Source organism: Delphinapterus leucas, chromosome 16, assembly GCF_059928025.1.
Source record: "Delphinapterus leucas isolate spDelLeu-1000000601 "Yukka" chromosome 16, BTC_Dleu_Yukka2, whole genome shotgun sequence".
Taxonomy (NCBI): domain Eukaryota; kingdom Metazoa; phylum Chordata; class Mammalia; order Artiodactyla; family Monodontidae; genus Delphinapterus; species Delphinapterus leucas.
The window spans coordinates 69903157-69927640 of record NC_143144.1 but is presented as its reverse complement, the minus strand read 5'-3'; the positions used below and the strand labels follow the sequence as shown (position 1 = coordinate 69927640).

The following is a 24484-nucleotide window of genomic DNA, read 5'->3' as shown; positions in this document are numbered from 1 at the left end:
GGAAGGCAACAATGCTATGGCTCAGGCGTCAAACCAACAATAAATAGGAAAAGCAAAAAGAACTGCAAGAAGAATGACTCAGCAACAGAAAATCATCAATTTATAAAAAAAAAAAATTTTTTTTTTGATCTCCTAAAGTATGTCCTGAAAGGAAAGGCAGCCACAGACAGCTTTAATTTGCCAGATCACTGTAGGTCTCAGTGACCTTGACAGTCATCTTCACATGGATGGAGTGCTCTTGTTCTATTTTGGAGGTACTACTGCGTTTCACACATAGAAGCTTTGCCCTAAGATCACAGAGTTGGACTGAGACCTTACAGGCCATCCCTGCCACCTCCTGGGAATGCAGGCTCCTCGCTCACAATGTACCTAAAATACTGCATGCCCTGTCCCAGGCATCCCAGGGAACAGAAGATGGGGAAGAGACTTTCAGAATTCAGCCTTATTATTTTGCCAGGAACATCTTCTTTCAGTTCAAAATCATTTTTTAGTTATCTCCTTATGGGACAAAATGAATAATCCAAATCTCATTGGAATTTCTCCCTTTAAAAATAATTGTCAACTATTGAGCAGGCTTCTCCTTTGATCATTACAGAACCACAGAGCTTCAGGGTAGTAAGAGCCCAGACAAGTCATCTAGAACGACAGCACATCTGATGCCTATATCCCCTGTGATAAGCACCCTTGCTAAGTAGCCAGGTACTTTGTATATAAATCCTCCCACCACCACCATCTCACTACTAATTTTCCATTCAGGGCAGCTCTCTCAGTGAGAAAGCGTTCTCGTTTTAAGCCACAATATGCATTCTAGTAACCTCCACCCACTGGTCCTGGGTCACGCCTTTGGGGCCACAGAGGTAGGTCTAATGATCCTTCTACAAAACAGCCCTTGTGAAAGTTGAAGAGTATTTGTTTTGTAGTATTTCTCACCATCTCTTACCTCTGAATGCACCCCAGTTTGCAAAGAAGTCTCTAATTTTGGAATCCAGAAGAGGTTTTGGTTTCTTATCAAAGAAGACGCTTTTAGAATCATGTCCTTCCTAGCATTCAATTTCTGTCTTCACTCTGCTGCTTGTTCCAACCAACGTAACTATTCCTTCATTCATCCTTCTAATCTAGCCATCCATCCATCTACCTACCCACCCATCTATCCATTCACCTAAACACCCATCCATCCATCCATCCGGTACTTACTGAGAACGTACCACGTGCAAGGCACTATTCCAGGGACCAGGGTTAGAGTAGAGAACAAGATAAACAAGGTGTCTGTCCTTGTATAGCTTACAATCCAGTGGAGGCATCTCACAATTATCAAGTAAATAAACAAGGAAAGAGAATAAAGTACAAGATATCAGGTAAGGTGGACAGGGAAAGCCTTTTTGAAGACTGACATTAAACTGAAACCTGAAGGAAAAGAAGGAGCCAGCCAAGCGAAGATTTAGAGGAAGAACATTCCAGGAACAGAGCGACAGGGGCAGAGACTGAACTAGAGTGAATGTAGGTCAGCTGGGAGAGAAAGAACAGTAGGAGATGGAGTCTGAGAGGTATGGAAGCATCAGAATGTGTGTGTGTGTGTGTAAACCACCACTCAGAATGGAGTCATTTGTAAATTCGGCTTTACCTGCTTGTAGCAATAGCAAATCAACATTAGTTGTTCCCTCTCTCTCTGTGGCCCACAAATATGTTGCTTTTCTCCAGAATTTCAATTAGAAAGGTCTTGCATTATATCAGTGGAGTGCTATAGGGGACTCAGTGACCAGACCGGCAGATATTAATTTCCACTGAGTTGCAGGATTCCCGAGCAGTCAAGGAAGGACAGGGTGCTTAATCCAAAGCCAACTCACATTAACTCAAGAACAGACTTCGTGTGTTCTAACCCATTACACCTCCTCCCCTAGTTTTTAAAAGCTTTATTTATGAAGCCCATATTGAAAATTAAATGTTTATTACCATTTTTTGAAGGTGAGGTATAGAACTTGGCAAAGTATTGATTAATAACTTGTGGATGGCTGGTGTAAGGAAACCAGTTTGAACCCTGCTGTAAACAACGCATCAGCAGAGAGTTTCAGCTATTTGCAGGTTCAGAGCTTGCCAATTTGTAATTAGTTGCAGATTTTCAGTTACTTCTCGGCAAACAAAATTGTTTTATTTGCATCGTTTACTTGGCATTTAATTTAAAAAGAATCCAATTGATTATTCTTAAAGACAGTGAATTTGGAGGGCTGGGATAAAATAGATAAATGTTTGAGTAGCCCTACATCTGTATTTTTGTTTTGAGAGATATCAGGGTACAGAACTTGGCCTAAATTCAATCCACTCGATCACACAATCCCAAAATGCACCCTGTGCAATTTGTCAAAAAGAAGATTTTTGGCAACTGCATATAAAACTCTTGAGGTTTGTAATGAAGAACATAATCTGAAGAGGAAAATAAAAAGCAAAGTTGCATTTTCTGCTAATTGAACCTGGTAAACCATTGTGAGTTAACTGTGAATTCAATAGAAGATGAAAATAATTTAAAATGTTAGTCCCTGTTACTTTCGTCAGGCTGGTTTCTCTCCCTCTGGCTCCTTACAGGCCCATAGTTTTTTCTTTGGAGAAGGAAAAGCCATGGGATTAGAAAGGAGGAATTCATTCTGACTCGCCCATCAGGGAAGGTGAGAAGGTAAAACGCAAGAGAGGGAGAAGGAGGGATGGATTCCTGCAGTGGGAAGCAGGGGTGGGATGGTGGGAAGGAAGACATTTTAGGGAGGGAATGGGACACAGAAAGGCACAGCAGAGGGAGTGTGAGCCCTGGTCAGAGACCCACAGGCAGTCTAATGCGGTCAGACAGACGTGGTGTAGCAGGTAGGGATGGGACTGAGGGCGGTGGGATGGGACTGAGGGCGGTGGGAGGGGAGAACAGATTGCAGACAGCCTGGGCCAGCAGGGGAAGGAGCTTGAACCCAGTTTGGAAGGTGGGGATGAACCAGTCAAGAGTTGAGCTGGGCAGTGACAGGGTCAGGAGGGTCTGTGCTTGAGAAAGACCAGCTGGGGAATGAATGGTCTCTGAGAAGGGGCAGGAGATGTAAGAGCATAAATGAGCAGGGACCTGAGGTATTTCAGATGTGCAATCGACAGGACCTAAAGAACACTCCTAAAGACTACAGGAGTGAGAGAAGACATGGGTCTATGCTGATTCTCAGGTTTCCTTAGAGGGTAACGCCATTATCCAAGGCAGAGAACATGTGAAGAATAACTGTGATGGGGTAAGAATGATAAACACTCACAAACCCCCAGAAAATGCCACAGTAAAACGCTATGGCAAACCTCAAAAACATTATTCTAAATGAAAGAAGCCAGTCATAAAGGATCACATATGGTAGGATTCTCTGTATATGAAATATCCAGAGCAGGTAAATCCACAGAGACAGAGGATGGGGGGATGGGGAGTAACTACTTAATGGGTACAGGGGCTTCTTTCTGAGTGATGGAAATGTCTGGAACTAGATAGAGGTGATGGTTGCAGAGCACTGTGAATGTGCTGAATGACACTGAATGATGCTCTTGAAAATGGTTAATTTTATTTCCTGTGAATTCTACTTCATTTGAAAAAAAGATAAAAGGAAAAACAAACAAAACAAAAACAGAACCCCCCCAAACACTATGGCAATCCATGGAACCTTATATTCCTGAGTTGCACATGCCCAGAACCTCCTCTTAAACCCAAAGAATATAAACACAGAGAGGGAGGGCATGCTAGTGCCCCTTCATCGAGGGAAATCGTCTCTTGGGCTCCCAGCAGATACCCTCCTTCCTACCTATTATGTGCATTTTCCTTGGAGGGCCTGGGCTGCTGGCCTTGGGAATGTTTAATCTGCAAGAACCCTATTCCATGTAGGTGTATCCTCTACTTGGACCATCCGCCTTTACTATGTCAAACTCTGGCTGACCTGGTAATGTGAGTAGTCAATCTGTCATGTGGGGGACATTTTTGGGGGAGGGGGAAGAAGCAAAGCACACAGAGAGAGGAGCCTGTAGGTCAGGAAACAGTAAGGAAAACTTTCTGGCATTCATATTGGTCATCAGAAGCCCTGGGGGAATAAAGGGCTCCCTGAGGCTCAGTGCATCATTAGGAAGATTAATTAACATTTGTAAAGGCCACACACAATGTGAAAGGCCCAGTAATGGATCTCCAAAAGCTGGAGTCCTTGTTTTCCAGAAGGGTCATGAAACAAGGAGTGGAAAATATTCCCTAGAAGACAGAGCTGGATGACCTCGGCCCTGAGGAACACTGCAAAGAAACGACTGGGCTTGTCTGGGATTCTCTTCATTCTCGAGTCGTATCTGATCTGACAGATGTGGTGAGCAATTAAACCCTTGTCCATTCATAGTCTGAATGCTTGCACTGCGCAGAGAATGGGGCAGGAATAATGAGAGGCACGGCCCCTCTGGGACTATTCAGGAGGGCTCAAATTTGCATGGTCACATGAACCCGAAGGAAGTGGATTATGCTGGCCCCGCCAGGAAGTGGAGACCGCCAGAGGTTTCTGATTTGCATAAATCATAGGGCTGGAAGGCAGAGGGGCTTAAGGGCTCTCAAAGAAAGCCAGGTGTAGCTGCCTTTCCCCAAATTCAGTACATTTTTGTAGCTAGATGCCTACTCACAAAGGCTGTATAGGAAATTGAACTTGTGATGTCATTTGTTCCAAAGTTTTGTGAATATGTACCAGCAAGTTTCCCCCAAACATGATTTTTACAAGCAAAATTGCTACACAGCCTTTTAATGAATGGGTTCTTTTAATCACCTTGAAAAAAAGGTGATGTGGTAAGGGGTAATGCATTTTATTACGATTACCGCTGTCAAACAATTTCTAATTGTGTGACAAGGTGCTTAAGAATTGTTTATGAAAAAACAGTTAATGCCTCTCAAAAAGGATTACATTCTTTTTAAGTTTCAAATGAAGGCTACCAATTAATTAATCCATTTACATAAAAATGTCTTGGATCAGCTACCTGCAAAGATAAAGGATGAAACCTATCCTCTAATTGGAAAAAGAAAAACTGCTATAAATATGTGGTAATAAACATAGAGAAGTACTGTACAAAAAGTAAACAGAAGTCATTAATTAAAAACTGAAATGTCAAAAATTTCATTTTATTCTAAGCAATACTAAAAATATTGGTGATGTCAGATACTTTATTGAATAACCTCTCTGTAAATAGGGCTTTCCAGTTATACCGTTTTACTCAACTTTCTTATGGGAAGTAATGCAAAAATTACATAATGGTTTTAGATTGGATGTAAATCTCCCTTCAGTTTTTTCCTCCCATATAGCTGACTTCACGTTATCTCCCAGAGTCACAGACATCAGTCAACAGAGCTTGATTAAGGCATTAAAACCTTTGCTCCCGTTGCTTCCGAGTCCTACACTTGATACAAACAGTCATTACAGACCCAGAATGGAACAAAGAAGGCAGATATCTACCAGTGAAAAACTGAAGTTGCTTAATCACTTTAATATATATAATCAAATGGAAATTATATATCACCCAGACTAATTATATATAATTTCTTGGCATTTGGTATAAATTATTCTGACTATATCAAGGAAAAAAATTAAAAAGATTCTTTTTTTTTATAGAATTTTCACTGTAATATACATCTCACGTGAAATCCCATCTTTCTAGTATCTCTTCTTAAGTCTTTGATGACTTAAGTTCATTTTCTCTAGTGTTTTCCAAGCTGAGGCTGAGCTGCCATTTTGCGGTTGGAATTGGTCTTTTCATGGTCACTTGCTGGATTTACTGACATAGTGGTTGAGTATAATGTTGAGAAGAAAAGTGGAAAAGAAAAGAGAGAGAAAAGAGGAGAGAATAAAAAGTGAGGAGATGAAGAAAAAGAGAGGGAAGAGAGAACACGGAGGAAAGGGAGAGGGATGTTTAAGAAAATCCTAAAGGTGCAAGTTGCTGTCAATAGGAAGCAGAAATGCTCAGTTTCAGAGACTGATAAGAAATGAACTGCCAATGTCAACAGGTCACCTGTCACAGGGGCTCCACGTGTTGGTGGACTGGCAGGAAGTGACACCCAGGCATGCCGGCTCTGCACCGACCCTCACTCTAAATGATTTAAAAAGTACCTCTTACAGTCACTCTTCGGACTGACAGGTTCAAGCCACAAAGTGACCATCCATTGGCAGGGCCCAATCTCTCCTATACAAAGGTGTGTGAGGGCAGGAATTATCAATAAACTCCGAGAGAAGCATTCTCATAAGTAGAAAAAGAAAACTTAAGCTCTAGCAAAGTCTTGAAGGATGCAGAGAAACGAGGGTCACAGAATGGAGGAAACCTATGGTTTACCGGAGGCTATAATCTCTCTTCCTTACCAAGCCCATTTCCACCTTCAAAATAACCCAGCTAGTTCATGCGATCTTATAAGGAGCTCAGTGCCATTTGTACAAATGGCTAGCGTTATTTTCATGCCGTGTTGCCAAGAAGTATGTCAATGAGACCTGGGTCCAGAGAAGTTAAATAACTCATACCAGGCGACGCTGCTGGGGAGAGATGTCCTGGTGCTGGGGTTCCTGGATTTGAGGTCAGGATGCCCAGCCTTGACCCTTGAACTTTCTGGGGAGTTTCGGGTTTGCTACCCACAAAGAAGATTGAAGGAACTCTCCAGAATCACAGCCAGGCATGACCCTTGGCAGTACCATCGCAGCCCCAAGAACGTACAAGTCCCCTTTCCAAGTCTTTGTAGAGAGTATTTTACAGGTTACACCAAAGGTGTCCAGCCCACGATTAGCCGATTTTCAAATGGAGTGTGGACCTGTGTCTTAACTGCTGCGCGTCCCACCAATGACAACGTACCACACCATAGGGGGTGCTGTTCCTCCACTGTTTGTGACTTGTTAGAGGGTATTTTTGTATAGATCCCTTGGAAGTGTGCAGCAATCTGTGCTGTTTTTCCTGTTACTTCTGTTGTGTATTTTGGATTTTGTTTGTTTTGTTTTGGGCCGCACTGTGCAGTTTGCTGGATCTCAGTTCCAGGACTACGGATCGAACCTGGGCTTCTGGCAGTGGAAGTGCAGAGTCCTAACCACTGGACTGCCAAGGAATTCCCCTGTTGTGTATTTTGAATATGCTCAATTTCATGGAGGCAAAGTCTTCCTAAGATCCTATACAGTGATAGAACCTCTTCAGTTGTAAAACCGAGACAGTTCCAATCTTTGGGGATTAAAGATAAGCACTTTGCTTGGTATAAAAAAAAAGTCCCACAATAAGTGGTAATTATCACAATTATTATCGCAGAAAAAGAAGTGTAAGTCGTTGTTTAAGGCTACAAGAACAGCTTTATTTTCGTATTTTTCTTCCCAGAGGTTTAAACTGTTCAGGTCTGTTTGCATTCTTTTTGGTCTGTGCTGATAGCAACACATTATTTAAAGAGTGTTAGGAAAGTTGATCCAAGAGAAACATACGCTTTGAGTCACTGACCTCTTTAAATGACACCTTTTTCATTAATTATTACCTTTCAGTGATAGTGCTGTGGCCAGTTTCTAGCCTCTCTGATGGCTTATGTGAGTTTGAGGACAAAAAGTGGTCTGGAACCTTTCTAGCCAAGGAGCAAAAGAACCTCTCTTTTTAAACTTTTAAGACAAAAGCAAAAACAAACAAATAAACAGACCCCTAAAGGCCAGCGTGATTGTTAAAGCTGAGAAGTTAGACCTGGTTCCTAGACTAGCTTGGCCACTTATGAGACACACAATCTGAGTAAGTTGTTTCCTTGCTTATAAAATGGAATAATAAAAACACTTATCTCTTAGGGCTATTGCAAAGGTTTTTAAAAATCCACTAACATAAAGGGCTTAGCCCATGCCTGGTACATAGAAGTGCTCTACAAATGGTTACCATAATCATGCTACTATCAGTAACCATAAAACTCCCATATGGGAGTCAGGGCATTGGTGTAGGGAATGTTTATTGGTAGATATTGATGGAGAACACCAGGGGTAACCAAAGCCCCTTTTACCCCCAATTCTCCCTCTCTTTATGTGTACATGGTATGATTCTATTTCTTCTCTTTCACTTCAGGAAATGCATTTGTGCTTGAAAATAGTCATTAAGCTGAGCCCTTTGTGATATATGTGTTTAAAAAATGTGGTGGTGACACCTAGGGTTATCAGTTTTTTTATTTGTGGAGACAAAGGTCATATCAGACTTCAGCACTTGTGTATTTTCTGGGCCCACATACTATGGACAAGCTCCTTTATCCCCTTAGTGCCCCATGCATGGTAAGTAGAACAAATTTTTTCTTTTGTCTTTCTCTTCATGATATAGGGCAAACAGCCTGTGTTATTCCGAGAGGACGTTAAAAAGCAAAATTATTTCCAGAAATTTCTAGTTTACTTAACAGCTGTGGATAAACACAAACCAGGTGTCACTCTCCCACACGGACCCTTACACCATCTACTGCTGATTTCATCAACGGTGTGAGGCATTATCAATTTTTCTTCTTCTCTTGCTATTGGAAGATAATATTTCTGATTCTATTCAATTTTAAAAAGTCGAAGAAAGAAAGAAAGGAAGGAAGGGAAGGAAGGAAGGGAAGGAAGGAAGGGAAGGAAGGAAGGAAGACGGTCTGTCTTAAGCAGGGACTGGCTTCAGATCCTGAAAAGTTGTCCTGTGGTAAAATCCCTTTCTCTGGTAAGTGAGACAGCTGGTGACTTGGAGCCACTATGTCCCCTCGGCAGCTCGTTCACGTCAGACGTGCTACACAGTGTCAGGGCAGCTGCAAGGCATGCTGGGAGTGTGGCGTGGGCTCTTCTGGGGCCACGCTGTGGGGTAAGGTTGGGGTGGGGGAGGACAGAGTCCTACTAAGGTTGGTTGGTCCTCAGGCAGCCTGGAGTCCTGAGAGCTAAAGGTGACCTTTCACAAGCCCACTTTTTAAAGAAAAGATGTGAGATTCCTTCAAAGAGTGGATTTTACTAACCCTGGATCCTCAGGGAAGGTAGAAAGAGATGACAGGAAGGGAAAAACTGGGCACAGAGTACACTACTGTATCTTATTTTCTTTCATTTACAAAATCTTATTCTGAAGATTAAATAATTTTCTTCCCGCTGTTAGTATTATCATACCTGTGACTGCTCTACTGCAGGGTGGCTTTTCCGCCCTGAAACTGGACCACATTTGTTACTATGACTTGTTAATTCATGTGGTCTGTACACTGAAATACAAACCATCCGAAAGCTCACGACTTCCACAGTGAGGAACGGCTATTTAATGTTACTCTACTTATTCCGTGTTCTAGGAGGCATTCCGTGAAGAGTGACTGCTTATAATTGATTTCCTATCATATTTTCTTCATGTATGCAACTCCAACTCCTTGGGGAGCACCAGGATTCTTTTTCTGCAGGGTACCATTGGGGAAAGAATGCGGCTTCTCTCTTTCTTCATGTATGCAGCTTCAGCTCCTTGGGGAGCACCAGGATTCTTTTTCTGCAGGGTACCATTGGGGAAAGAACGCGGCTTCTCTCTTTCTTCATGTATACAGCTTCAGCTCCTTGGGGAGCACCAGGATTCTTTTTCTGCAGGGTACCATTGGGGAAAGAATGCGGCTTCTCTCTTTCTTCATGTATACAGCTTCAGCTCCTTGGGGAGCACCAGGATTCTTTTTCTGCAGGGTACCATTGGGGAAAGAATGCGGCTTCTCTCTTTCTTCATGTATGCAGCTTCAACTCCTTGGGGAGCACCAGGATTCTTTTTCTGCAGGGTACCATTGGGGAAAGAATGCGGCTTCTCTCTTTCTTCATGTATGCAGCTTCAACTCCTTGGGGAGCACCAGGATTCTTTTTCTGCAGGGTACCATTGGGGAAAGAACGCGGCTTCTCTCTTTCTTCATGTATACAGCTTCAGCTCCTTGGGGAGCACCAGGATTCTTTTTCTGCAGGGTACCATTGGGGAGAGAATGCAGCTTCTCTCTTTCTTCATGTATACAGCTTCAGCTCCTTGGGGAGCACCAGGATTCTTTTTCTGCAGGGTACCATTGGGGAGAGAATGCGGCTTCTCTCTTTCTTCATGTATGCAGCTTCAACTCCTTGCGGAACACCAGGATTCTTTTTCTGCAGGGTATCATTGGGGAAAGAACGCGGCTTCTCTCTTTCTTCATGTATACAGCTTCAGCTCCTTGGGGAGCACCAGGATTCTTTTTCTGCAGGGTACCACTGGGGAAAGAACGCGGCTTCTCTCTCGGGAGAGCAGCTGTGTTCTGCTCTGTCTTCTTGCAGCAGAGATCTGCCGAGTGCCTACTGTGTCCCTTGTTCTAGGTCAGCGTGATAGAGGCAGATAATGGAGGAAGACGGGCTCAAACAACACAAGAGCACACAGAGCAAAAGCATTTTGGGTTCCACTGCTGTTGCTTCTCAGACTATCTTAGATGAAGGAACAATTCTTGCTTCGGTGTTTCATTTCCAAACTTTCGAGGACTAATGTGGAGTCCTATTCACATGACAAGACACATGCATGTGCACTCAACAGCGTGCACAATGGTTTACGTGCTGTTCGATGAGGCCACTCCACTGACCACGTGCTTGGATGCTGTGGCAATGGCAAATTGCTAAAATGTTTTAAATGCCTACTCTAGATTTCTCTACTTAACGACATCATAGGATAACGGCAAACAGTTCATGGACTGGCACCAGCAGTAGCTCTAGACCAAGGAAGGAATAATGTTCAGTGAAGCAATTTAAAGCTGGCACCCTGATTCCCGTTTTGTGTTTTTCTGCCCAGACCCCTGCTCCACCTGCAAATCCTGCAGCCTCCACCAAGCCAGTGCAAAGCAGGAGCTAGTCTGTGAAAACGAATTCAACTCCAAGATAGTCTGAAGTCCTTGAAGACCATGAGATCGTCTACAACATTTTGGGTGTATGTGCATTTTTCTAGAGAGAAGTTCCCTAGTTTTCATCGCATGTTCAAACGGGTATGTGGCCTAAAAAATGGTTCAGATAAACTAACTTCTCAACACCTTTTCATTACCCAGCAACTCTAGTTAAAAGTTTTAACATGCAACCACCCATGATTCCCAGGAAAACACACACACCTGGGGGACTGTTGGTTTTCATGAAGCCTCCCCGGATCTGGTGACTGGGCTGGCCATTTCCATGGTGTTTCAAAGCACTGCTGTTCTGGGTTAAGAAAGTGACTAGATCTGTCTACCAAAGGCTTGGATAGCAACAGGAGGTTAACTCTCTTCACGAAATTAAAAAAAAAATAGTCTGTGAAAAAAAGAATACAACTACTCTTCAGCGGTAGGGAAGTGTGCCCCACGTTGGCGTCTTAGAATCTCAAAGATGAGTGAGGGCGTCTGATTAGAAGGGAAGGATGGATAGATTGAGAGAAGAGGTAGGGTCTGGTTGGAGGAGAGGTGAGCACCGGCTGTTAATAAGTGTGTGTGGAGCAGGGAGTATCCAGGTGGAACCAGATGCCCCTTAAAGAACGGGAATAATGAGATATCCAGGAAGATGAGGTCACCATTCCAACACAAACGTAACGATTTTAAGAAGGAACCTACTCCTAGTGCCCAGACTGTGGTCTTTACATACATGGAAAGGAACCAGGACTCCCTGTAGAAATAGTTGACTCCGGATTTAGGCCAGAAGCCTGGGGTACCTTATCCTGCCAGAAAAGACTAGGGGAATTAAGTTAAAAGGTGACCAGAGGCAACTAGAAGGGTCTCCCATTGATGAAAGATGGGCTATTTGAGCATCAGAAAGAGTAATGATAACAGTGGACTGATGTATATGAAATAGATAAAACCCTAAGTGTTTATAATGATACTCAGCAACAAACAAACCTCATTGGTCACTTTTGGAGGTTGCTGGGGGCAATATTCTAAAAATTGATAAATAAATGGAAAGAGGCTTTTATGCTGCTTTTCTTGTATGAACTGTATTTCAGAGTAACCCAGTTAATTGATAATAAGTTCTTCTATATAGAATAATAGCTAATAAATACAGAAAGAATGGTAGAATCGAGAATCTCCATTTTGTAACCTCTAATGGATGTAGACAGTGATTAAGTTACTAAAACTATTAGGTTAACAGGTAGTAGACAACTTCATAACGGTTGAATCAGGCTGACCACATCTGAACCCAATGATCAATCTTGACATCAATAAAAGGTGTTATGCCTCCCGATGTGATAAAATTGAACCTGAATTTCGTTACGTCTTCAGAGCTAACCGCTAATTTACAGGAAGTATGGAGGGGAGAGGAACATATCAAACAGCACAATGAAGATGCAATAGGTCAAATACATAATGTGGACATTTTTAAAGGACAATGATCTGGTTTCTTCAACAAATAAATACCATAAAAACAGGAGAAAGGTCTGTAATAGATTAAAAGAGGTTTAAGGTTGGGTCAGCCAAATGCAACAGGGGCATCTTGTTTGGATCCTGATTCAAAGTACCCAGTTGTGTGTGGACGTTTGTAAAACAATTAGGGAGAACTGAACCTGGACAGGGCATGTAATCATTATTAAATTTGTTAGGTGTGATAAGGGTATTGCAGTTAGGTTTTTGAAAAGTTATGCTGTGTGTACTAGAGCTACATACTAAAACATGTACAGTTAAAATCAGATATCTGGAATTTGCTTTAAAATGGTATAGGAAAACAAAAGAAAAAGGGAAGGGAAAGAAAACCAGAATGGCTAAATTTGCTAACTGTGAAAGCTGGATGTTGGGATATGGGGGTTCACTGCACTATATTTTTCTCTGTGTGTTGTATAAATTTCTGTAAGAAAGGTTTTTGTTTTATTTATTTATTTAAAGAGAGAATCTCACAGAAAATAAAGCAAGTTCAGACAGGCGAGCTGACGAAAAACACAACACTTATCTATCGAGTCTTTGAATTCATACCCACACTTGCCCAAGCCCTGGCGTCTGAGGAGGCCAAGCACAGCTCACACAAGGGAGTTCAATCTTCCTGGCCTCTGCGTACTGGGTAACTAGATGCCTGGGAACTCGTGGGGAGTGAGCAATTGTGCTGAGTTCACAATCCCCAAGAGAGGTTGCGGCAGTTGTCTGATTGGTGGGAGGGGATGGAGTCTTCCAGGATCTACTCTGGGAGAGGCAAGGAAGAGAACTCCAGTCTAGCATCCTCTTTGACCTCATTCCCAGAGCAAATCCGAAACTAGTACCAACAGAACCCTGCCGTCTGGAATTCTATAATGCGCCACTGGCAACATGCCACGTTAGAACTGTAGACGACTGGCATACTTAAGGCCACACACATCTTTCCTCCAGCTTTCTATCCTCTTACATGTTATTAATGCATTTAAAGAACTATAATGAATTTGGATTTGGAAGGGGTTTAGTCAAAGGTAATGACACCATACTTGATACAAAAATGACCTATTGAGACCCGTAATATCTCCATGCCAGCTTTTTTCAATTAAATGACCACAACTAGCAAACAACTATTAACATGGGGACTTTGTGGGCTACAAAGACATGCAGTGTCTGCAATGGTGAGCCACAAAATGCTTATAGGAGAAAAGGGGAAAAAAACCCCAGATTCTCACATAAGTTTTTGAGACAAAGATGTTATTCAGCTTTACAATCCTTTGAGCTCCTCCTAGGAATATTCCACCAATTTCCACAATTGCAGTTGGAGGCTGTCTTGATGGAAACTGTGTGTTAGAGAACCTGTAATATCCATGAAATGTCCACACTTGTACTAAACCCCAGAGAGTAAGGGACTCTTGCTACTGTATCCGCAGTGACTAGAGCCACTTCAAATTATTTCAACTGAAAATTAAATAGAAACTATGTCTAATCTTGCACTTTAATTTTTCTCTGAGGCTGTCCCACACACCCTAATTGTATTCACTTCTTTTGCACGATTAGCCACGGACGCTGGTGTTTGGAGCCGTCGCTTCCTACTGAATAGCAACCATGCTTTCTGAACTGCAGGTCCCATGGTTTAGCAGGGTGGGCGGTTAACTGAGATTACCCTGAGGATTTGGGAGGTCAGCCTGCCACACATAGTGCATGCCTTTCCCAGTTATCCAACAGAAACCCAGCATCACCCTTCAGTCCAGGCCCCTGGTTGGCAGAGCTCTGGCCCGTTCTTTAGAGCTGGATCGAGCTGCAGGAGGTTACCTGGCTTAAGTCTCAGCTCCCCAAAAAACTTGCTACAAAACATTCCACTTCATTGGAGAGTTCTGAATCTGAGGCAGTACGCTGCTGCTAAAGTGGCTGAAAAGTCTTTAGTTTTCAAGTAAGGTCGGGTCTGGTTTGCAGCCGTGTGTAGAACAGACCGTGTTCTCAATAGATGCTTAGCTCCTATGCCAGGAGCACTACTGCTACAGCGTCTACTACTAACAACAGCAAAACAACATGACGATGACGACGACGATTGTAATACCATAGTGTGTCAGGTTTTTATTTCCTTTCCGGTGTTTACCTTAGCTTTTATCATATAAGTAGCATTATTATCTCCACCAACAAATTAAGAACCTGAGGCACAGAGAGATTAAAATAACTTGCCCAAAGTCACAGAACTAGTAAGTGGACAAAGCCAGCCTGTCTGGCTCTAGAGCAGCAGTGTGAACCACCGTGAGATGCTGCCTCTAACCATACTTACGAGCTTTGGCTCTAAATTGATTACCTGAATTCCAAAGAGCAGCCAAAATTACAAAGCAAATGTCCAGAGTTTGCCTGAGTTTATGCTTACAGTAGAGCAGTTCATCTTAACCCTGGTTTCATAGGAGAATCATCTGGAGAGCGGTTAAAAAATACTGACGCTGGGAACCCACCCTGAGAGATCTGGGCTGGGGCCTGGTCATCCGTGTTTTTAAAAAGCTCTTCAGGTGATCCTCATGTGCCACCAGAGCTGAGAACCACTGGGTGAGGCTGACAAACGTGTTTCCGAAGGGCTTTGTGAAAATAAAAAATAAAATTGACACTGCTGCACACTTTCTCTCCCTCTTCGATAATCACAAAGGACAATGACATATTAAAGGCTCGTATTTAAACTTATCTGAATATGGAAGCTTTGCTGTGCTGAGTGTATATAAACATACACGGGAACTGCTGGTCTAACCATTTGGAAACTAGTAATTCAAGTCGATAAATCTGGCTACTCTCTTTTAAACAGAAAACCCTGTACCTTTAACTGTGCAGGATAAGAGTTTCTCAAAGTTTCTTTCTTCAGTAAGGATACAGAGGACCTCTTAAACCAGCTTATTCTCTTAACTAAGAACAAAGACCCACAATCTCACAGTTGGAAGGGACCGTAAGTGCCTTCTCATTTCTCTTGACAACAGTCACACACACACACACACACACACACACTCACACACACACAAACACAATGCAGAAACCCCTTTTAGAGCATCCTCCCAGATGGTCATCCAGCCCTAGCTTGAACAGTTCAATGACAAGAGACCTCACTCCTTCACAAGACAACACACTGCATTGTTGAGCAGATCAAGTCTTCTTTATACGGCCTCAAAATTGCCTCCCTATAACTTCTACTTGTTCATAGCTCTGTTGTTGCCTGGAATAATGGCGTAAAGTCTTCTCTTCTTTCAAATGAGTGTCCTTCAGCACATCATTAAGGCGGAGCATGGTACACTGGAGGAAACACAGGGCTACACAGGAGCCAAGAGACTTGGATCTGAGATATAGCTCTGCCTGAGCCATTATGAGTGCAGCAACTAAAGCCCTTCAGGCCTTAGTGTCATCATGAATATGACAAATCCATCAAAACAGAAAAAGTGGTCTTGCGTAATTGTAAATATCAAATCAAAAGTGTAAGCCAAGTGCTTTGCAACTGAAAAGGACTCCAGAAATATGTTATTATATTAGTAGATCCTTTCAGGTACTGTATTTTTATTCTCGAACAATCCTTCTGTCACTTGAAACTTACATTCTATTTCCAAAGTTAGGTATATTAGTGCTGCTGAATAACTATATTAATGATGGGAAATGATGCTCCATGATGCCACCTATCGGTTACTTGCGTCAGTGATTCAGTGACCAGAAACAAAAGGCTCTCAAGATGGCATGGGTAACAATGTGTTGATGCTGTCTTTTTGTAAAGACCAGAGGAAACAAAACCATGAACTTGGAATCAGAAGGTTTGGGTTAGAGTCTGCCATTTACTATGTAGCTGCCATTCACTATGTAGCTGTCATTCAACAAGCTAGCTAACCTGCTTCCCTACACACAATAGGACAGAAAAATAATATCAATCTTACATGTGTTACTATGAGGATAAAATAAAATAGTATGTGTTAAATACCCAAAAATAAATATTGTGGATTCTAATTGCAGAGCAGTTCACCATTTTTTTTTTTAAATCAGTAAGAACCCATTTGAAGAGTGCATTATTTTCTCTCTAAATTAAATAGAGATGTTCAGTTATCTGGATTCCACTTGCATAGTTCTATATCTATCATTAATTCTCTGTGACCCACATATTTCACCTCTTAGGCTCTCAGTTTCCTAATCTGTAAAATGAGTTAACTGGACAAACTGATCTTTAAGCCATTTTCTAGGTATGACTCTGGGACCACCAATATCTGATATATTGCTAATCAAATTGAAAAAAGTTTCAGAAGTAAACTGATTCCTGAGAGCAATTCAATTCTTCTATAACCCAGAAATACTACCATTGTAAAAACAATGTCTTCAATCTGTAGATTTGTTTCGAAAATTACTCCCTTTAGGAAGATATATTTATTTCCAACTTAGTTCTGCTAGCCACATTCCTAAGGTGAGGTAACAGAATTTTAAAAAACTCAATAAAAACAGACATTTCTCCAAAGAAGAAATACAAATGGCCAATAAGCACATAAAAAGAGGCTCAACATCTTAGCCATTTGGGAAATGCAAATCAAAATCACAATGAGATAGTTCCTCACACCCACTGGGATGCCTGTAATCAAAAAGACAGACAATAACAAGTGTTGGGGAAGATGTGAAGAAATTGGAACCCCTATACATTGCTGGTGGGAATATAAAACAGTCCAAACACTTTAGAAAACAGTTTGGCACTTTTTTTTTTTTTTTAATTTATTTTATTTTTGGTTGCATTGGGTCTTTGCTGCTGCACGCGGGCTTTCTCTAGTTGCGGCGAGCGGGGCTTCTCTTGTTGTGGAGCACAGGCTCTAGGCGTGCCGGCTTCAGTAGTTGTGGCTCGTGGGTTCTAGAGCGCAGGCTCAGTAGTTGCGGCACATGGGCTTAGTTGCTCCGCGGCATGTGGGATCTTCCCGGACCAGGGCTCGAACCCGTGTCCCTTGCATTGGCAGGTGGATTCTTAACCAGTGCACCACCAGGGAAGCCCCATTTGGCACTTTTTCAAAAGTTAAACTTACATATGACCCAGCAATTCTATTCCTAAGTATACAGCCAGGAGAAATGAAAACATATGTCCACACAAAAACTTTTAGGTGAATGTTTACAGCAGCACTAGTCATAGTAGCCAAAAAATAGAAACAACCTAAATGTCCACCAATTAATAAATGGATAAATAAAATTTGTATATCCATACAATGGAATATTAGTAGGCAACAAAAACATATGAAGTACTGACACATGCTACAACATAGATGAAACTTGAAAACCTTATGCTAAGTGAAGGAAGCCCAAAACAAAAGACCACATATTATATGATTTCATTTATATGAAATGTCCAGAATAGGCAAATCCATAGAGACAGAAAAGTTGTTTAGTGGTTGTCACGGGCTAGTGGGACATGGGAAGTGATTGCTAATGGGTACCAGATTTCTTTCTGGGGTGGTGAAAATGTTCTAAAATTGATTGTGGTGATGGTTGCGCAACTCAGTGAATATACTAAAAGCCATTGAATTGCGCACTTCAAATGGGTGAATTGTATAATATGTAAACTGTATCTCAACAAAGCTGTTAAAAACTCAGTAGAAGCACATAATCATTAAATTATAAGGATCAAGGATCAACTCAATTTAAATCAAAGTGCAAAAAACACATGTGTTTGTATAACAGTATTCTACGTGGATAACTGCTGTATACAGTCAACTGCTTTAAACCCATTTTTGCATTTGGATCATTTTTCAAGGCGGAGCTGAAATTTGAGGAAGTAAATTGAATAAACAAGGCTACAGCAGCACACAAAATCTACTTCTTTTATTTTATGCTACCCAGGATTGACTCAGCGGTGTAAAATGCCTTTTAAAAAAAGAATGATGAAATTTGAATGAGAAAATGTATTTCATCGTGGAAGATAAAAGTCTTTCCTTCTCTACAGTGAATACAGGTAATTTCAGAAGCAGCAGCTCCTAATTATTCACTGCTGAAAAGCTAAAAACAGGTTCGTATTGAAAACAGTGACCTCCAGTTTGCTCTGTGAATGAAGGCAGACACAAATTCTCATTTTCCTAGAATCCTGGTTGATAACTGAGTTGGGAAAAGCATGCATTTCTTCATTACAGTGCAGTCGACTGTTCATTTAAATAACAATAACCTGCATAAAAGTCACAAAAGCATTATCTAGCAATTCCACTGTGTTGAAATGCATTATTAGTACTAACAATGCCAAATAGAGTAAATAAATGACTGTCTTCTTATTTTCAGCATTATTCCTGATTACTTAGCTTTATGAAAGGTTAGCATTATTATTACTGGTGCATTCAACACCTTGGTCAATACTGTTTGCTTGGATAACTCTTGAACTGGAAGGGATTTTAAAATAGAGCTATATTCTTTTCTAGGTTATCCAAGGGTGAAAAAACCCCTCCAATCCAGTGCTCATGTATCATATATTTTTAACAGAAAATATTTAAAGAACTCAACTTCTGTTCACTATATATGTGTAAAATCTAAAAGTCCTCATTAAGATAGCACACTTGCAATAGTACTTATTTAAAAATGTAAAATTTACATCAATAGTTTAACTTTACATCAGAAGGTTTCCTACCAAGAACATGCTAATGCTTCAGTTTTTAAAGTTCCTTAAGCCAAAGTCTGGGCCCTTTTTTTAAAACTTTTTTCTTTTTTTACTCCAGGAGATATCCTGTACTCCACAAAACGCTACTGACCAACCCTGTTATAAGAGCACCATCAATCTATCCAGTGAACGGCAAATAAAAAGACAGATTTGAAATCATTCACTCCTGAGGCTCAAGTTTGCTGTGGTTAGATAAAAAGGGGCCTCTCAGGGAAAGATATGAGCAATATTTGGATTTAACAGTGCCTGATTAAAAAGAATGAAATGATACCATTTGCAGCAACATGGATGGACCTGGAGATTATCATACTAAGTGAAGTAAGTCAGAAAGAGAAAGACAAATACCATATGACATCACTTATAAGTGGAATCTAGAATATGACACATATGAACTATTTACAAAACAGAAACACACACACAGACGTAGAGAACAGACTTGTGGTTGCCAAATGGGGGGTGGTGGTGGGGGAGAGATGGAGTGGGAGGTTGGGATCAGCAGATGCAAACTATCATATACAGGATGGATAAACAACAAGGTCCTACTGTAGAGCACAGGGAACTATATTCAGTATCCTATAATAAACCATAATGGAAAAGAATATGAAAAAAAATGCATAACTGAGTCACTCTGCTGTACACCAGAAACTAACACAACATTTGTAAATCAACCATGCTTCAATAAAAAATAAATTATAAAACAAAACAAGTGCCTGATAGAGGTAGAGCTTCCTTGAAGATGGGGCAACAGGGTATATATGCTTATAAAGTGTTATCATCACAAGGGGAACACCACACACTAGAGTGACTGACTCTCATTCAGACAATGGAGGTGTTTTGGTTCTTGTGTGTGCACTGAAGCCTTGGATTCTGGTGTGGAAAGGGAACTAGAAAGCTTTCGGGCAACAGCAAAATGAGTGAATTAATATTTAGGTAATTTAAAGGATTACGTGAGCAGAGGAAAATGTTCTTGGAGGGTGTGTGGCACATTATATTTTCCTAAATTGGCGACAAAATATTCCCATCCCACTGATTTTCCACAACCGTGCCACCCCTGCCTCAAGGGGCAGAGCCTATGTCCCTTCCCATCGAAACCTGATGGGCCCTTGTGACTGTCTTGAGCAGAGGTGACACTGTGTGACTTCCTAGGCTGGCTTTAAGAAAGGCCATGCGGCTTCTGCCAGTCTTGCTCTTGGGACTCATCTTTGGGGGGTCTAAGCTGGCAAGCCCGAGGCTCCATGCCGTAAGGAAGCCCAGACTAGTTCATGTAGACAGACTACATGGAAAGGCCTCGAGATTAATAAAGCGGTAATGGGAGAAAGTCCCAGCCAGTCTCTAGCTACTCCTGAATCCTATCTCTTCCCAACTGTTCCGGTTCCAGGCTTGATCTGAAGATGACCTCATGAGAGATCCCGAGCCGGAACACCCAGCCAAGCCGCTCTCCATTCCTGACCCACAGAAATTGTGAGAGATGACAATTGTTGTTCTAAGCCGTTACCTTTTGGGGTTATTCGTTACACAGCAACAGACAACTGGAAGAGGAGGGAAGGAGACCCGAAAGGAGAGTCATATCGTAAATAACACCGAGGGCATATGTCATTTGGAGCCAAGGCTTTCAAACCATGAGCTGTAGACACGCAGATAAAAGTAATGGAGAGGGCTTCCCTGGTGGCGCAGTGGCTGGGAGTCCGCCTGCCAGTGCAGGGGACACGGGTTCGAGCCCTGGTCCGGGAGGATCCCGCGTGCCACGGAACAACTAGGCCCGTGTGCCACAACTACTGAGCCTGCGTTCTGCAGCCCGTGTGCTGCAGCTGCTGGGGCCTGCACGCCTAGAGCCCGTGCCCCGCAACGAGAAGCCACTGCGGTGAGAGGCCTGAGTACCGCAGCGGGGACTCGGCACAGCCAAGAATGAATTAAAAAAAAAAAAAAAAGGTAATGGAGAAAGACTCCTTCTAAATCACCAGGTAAAACCCCAACTCACTCATGATTCAGAGCTTATAACTTCTCAGCAGTGGGTCAACGGCCCCTCTTCATGGAATCTCTGGATTTTCCATGCGGGGGAGCTTAGGGCAGCAAGGGTAGGACGGAACTTGCTCTGAAGCTGCATTTACATGGCAGGGGCAGTCCACTTACTCGGGCAGTGGTGGCAAGGGGCTCATGAGATGGGTAGGGAAGCTACAGCCCCTCTAAGGGACCCACTGATTCCCACCTCACCTTTTTCACTATTCAGTAAAACCGAACAGTTTGTCGCTTCCGAGCACAACGTATCATTTTCATGCCTCCATTTCCCAGTTTCCTCTTCTTTGGTTAACTTGCACTTACTCTGCAGAAGCCAGGTTGGGCATCACCAAGCCCAGGAAGGCCGACAGGGCTAAGGACTCCTTGTGTACCTCTACTGTTATATTTACATTTATAATAAAATTCCTGTTTAGGTATGCTTTCTTACCACACTGTGTACACTGAGAGATGGATATAAATTATATTTGTATCCTTACGGCCTAAGGTCTGCCTCGTCACAACAGCTGGTGCTCAATGAACGTTTGTGGAAATGAACATGTGAAAACAAGTTGGCTTCCCAGGATGACGCTGATGACAGTGTCTCCATGCATTTCAAACATCCCATGCTCTTCCTTGATCTCAACCAGAAATCTCTCTCTGTCCTGTGAACTCCCAGGAAAACACTGCATCAGAATTTCTTTCATGTCACCTTGGACCCTCACTCTCCCGACCTCCCACCTGGGGCCCATCTCTTTACCCTGGACCACATTACGTGGATTCCTGTAAGATCCCCCTTCCAGATGGTCCACTCCACGGGGGCAGGTTTCTGGGCCAATCCCCATCCCGAGTGCTGAGCGCAGCACTTCCTATGCTAGAGGTGGGTTTGGTAAAGCAGTGTGCCTGCCCTGTCTCAGTACACTTACAAAGTCATTACTGACTCTGAAACCTCTTCCCCGGGGTTAGCAACTCTGCCTCTGACAAGTCTGCAAATGCACTCGTCTTACATATGTTCAACAGGCGACATCAAGATGGGCTCAAATGATGTGGCAGGACAACCTGCCCAAGTCCTCAGAAGCTTGAAGTAGGTCATCCTCAGGAGCAGTAGCTTTTCATCTACCCAGCAGGTGTGTGTCATCAAATAAATACCATAAAATGTCTTTCAGCCAGGAACAAATATCTGGCGGGGAAACAGAAGTACACAGGCTCACTGACTACAGGTCTAGAGGTCTAGACAGAGAGCGTGAGATCTTTTTTCTTAACATACGGAAACCAGTATTTTAACGAACAAGAGGGTTTCAACCCCACTATTTATTGTCCCCCTGTCCAATCACCTGCCCCATCTACTAGTTCCAATTTTATAACTTCATTTACACAGGTTTTAACAAAGAGTATCCCTGAAACCCGGCACCACAGAAACGCATTTTCCATGAGACGCTGTGATTTAAAAATAATCATAATGATAGGTAGGCTAATTTGGTTTACTTGGGATTATCTTTCGACCTCTCCCCGCCTTCTAGCATTTAAATTAGTCATTAGTGTATCTTCCTTCTTTTTGCTGGGAGAGTTTCAGGAGATATTAAAATTCAGTAATTTGTGATGGTTCATTTTTGTAAGATTAGGGAGAACTGAACAATATGGTACAATTTGTTCTTGAACATCCTTGAGCCTACCCCATCATTACATGCCAAATTACCAGGTATCATTGAACCTGAATAGAAGAAAAACACACATCTGTGGTTTAACCCAACTTCAAAGTCATGGTTACACTTTAAAAGAGGAAATATTTGAACTCAAATGTGGATATGTTTTGGATTTAATTTTATGTACATTACTTATAATTCCCAAAGCCAAAGATAATTCTAAGAGAACCATGAACACAGTACACGTCACGTGAGATTGAAAAAGTTGGCTCATAATTATTTCAAGATGAATTGTGTAGATCAATACAATTTTTTACTCACATGAAGGATGTTCACTAATATTTTCTGATCTCATAGTGTTTGCCAGACACTCAGATATCATTTTCCTGACTTTATTGCACCTGAGCACCACCTGAGCTAGTATTTACTTAACTGTTTTCTGTACGTCAAGTTGAAATTGGCCTTCTAAAGAAAAAAAAAATTCACCTCCTCTCAAGCAATAATAACAGTAAAACCATGAGTTTGATAGCTACTTAAATTTGTTCGTTTGGACAAAAACCGGGTTAAAGTAAAAGCTGCCCTGCTCAGAAGAGGCATGACAAGTGGCTGATCCCTTCACCCAATAAATATTTATTCAGCACCTACTATGTGCCAGGCCCTCTTGCAGATGCTAGGGTTATAGCAACAAGCAAAGCAAAGTTCCTGCTCTCACGGAGCTTACTTTCTATAGACGTAGATGCTAATAAACCAAGAAGTATATAAAGCAATTCCAGGGAGTGACATGTGCTATGAAGAAAAATGAAGCAGGGGAAAGGCACAGAGTGACGAGAGGGGATTTGGGCAGAGATGCAAGACAGCATGGAAAACAGTGGGCTGTCCTAAGCAGAGGTAAAAGTCCAGAGTTCATGATATTACCTGTCTCCATTTCTACTCTTATAAAACTCGGTTATGTCCCAAGATTAAGTCTTAGTGTAATTTACCTTCCTTAGACTGCTTTCCCCGGAGATTCTCTTTCATGGGCTGCTTCCACTAGGGATTGCATTTTTGGGACAGACCGGCCCGGGTGGGGTTACAGTGAGGAGAATTAGGCCATCAGAGGTGACAAAGGTGCTGGGGTGGGGTGGGCAGGAAAGAACGGAAGAAAAGAGCTGGGCACCACAAAACATGGAGAGCATCAAAGACCTCTTCTGCCATTTGGCCCCTTGCCTTATGGTAGCAACCTCTTGGGAAATTATTTCATATGCCAACCTTGGCATATAGACATGAGTTGTTCAGGACTACTGTAGCATTTTTTTCCCCATTTAAGCTGAAAGAAGCTGGTAAATATGCTTAGATATTTCCTTAAAAATCTGACTCTTGGTTTATCACTGAAAACATCATCGATACTCTAAATGAAACATATTAATAGAAGCATAGTCTGATTTGTAAATAGACGTTTCACTTTGTCCACATATAGTTACTTAGGTTCCTTGGAGGCTGACTGCAGGATGAGAACCCAGCTGGTATCAGGTTTCAGACAAGGAGAGCTGAGTTTTTTTTTTTTTTTTTTTTGGCGGTAGGCGGGCCTCTCACTGTTGTGGCCTCTCCTGTTGCGGAGCACAGGCTCCGGACACGCAGGCTCAGTGGCCATGGCTTACGGGCCCAGCTGCTCCGTGGCATGTGGGATCTTCCCAGACCGGGGCACGAACCCGTGTCCCCTGCATCGGCAGGTGGACTCTCAATCACTGCGCCACCAGGGAAGCCCAAGAGCGGAGTTCTTAAGGCTGATGGACGTGACTGGCTGCAATCCTGGCTGAGACTTGATAGTTGTGTGACTTTGAGCAAGTGACTGAACTTTGCTAAGCCTCAGTTTCCTCATCTGTAAAAGAAAATAATAATGCCTCC

The 24484-nt window shown here is 42.3% G+C and overlaps 1 protein-coding gene across 11 annotated transcripts in view; it reads right to left on the bottom strand.

Annotated features, from left to right (window-relative positions):
- The window catches only part of VTI1A (vesicle transport through interaction with t-SNAREs 1A), a 368921-nt gene that overhangs the window by 97004 nt on the left and 247433 nt on the right, over nucleotides 1–24484 (bottom strand). The window contains exon 9 of one of the 11 annotated variants that reach the window (XM_022568774.3): nucleotides 5–22137. The exons of 9 other annotated variants lie outside the window; for them this stretch is intronic. In XM_022568774.3, coding sequence (XP_022424482.1) covers nucleotides 22095–22137 — 43 coding nt within the window. In that variant the 3' untranslated portion in view covers nucleotides 5–22094. Of the gene's footprint in view, nucleotides 1–4; nucleotides 24459–24484 lie in introns of those variants that run through there. One more of the 11 variants, XM_089898185.1, reaches the window with a different exon arrangement.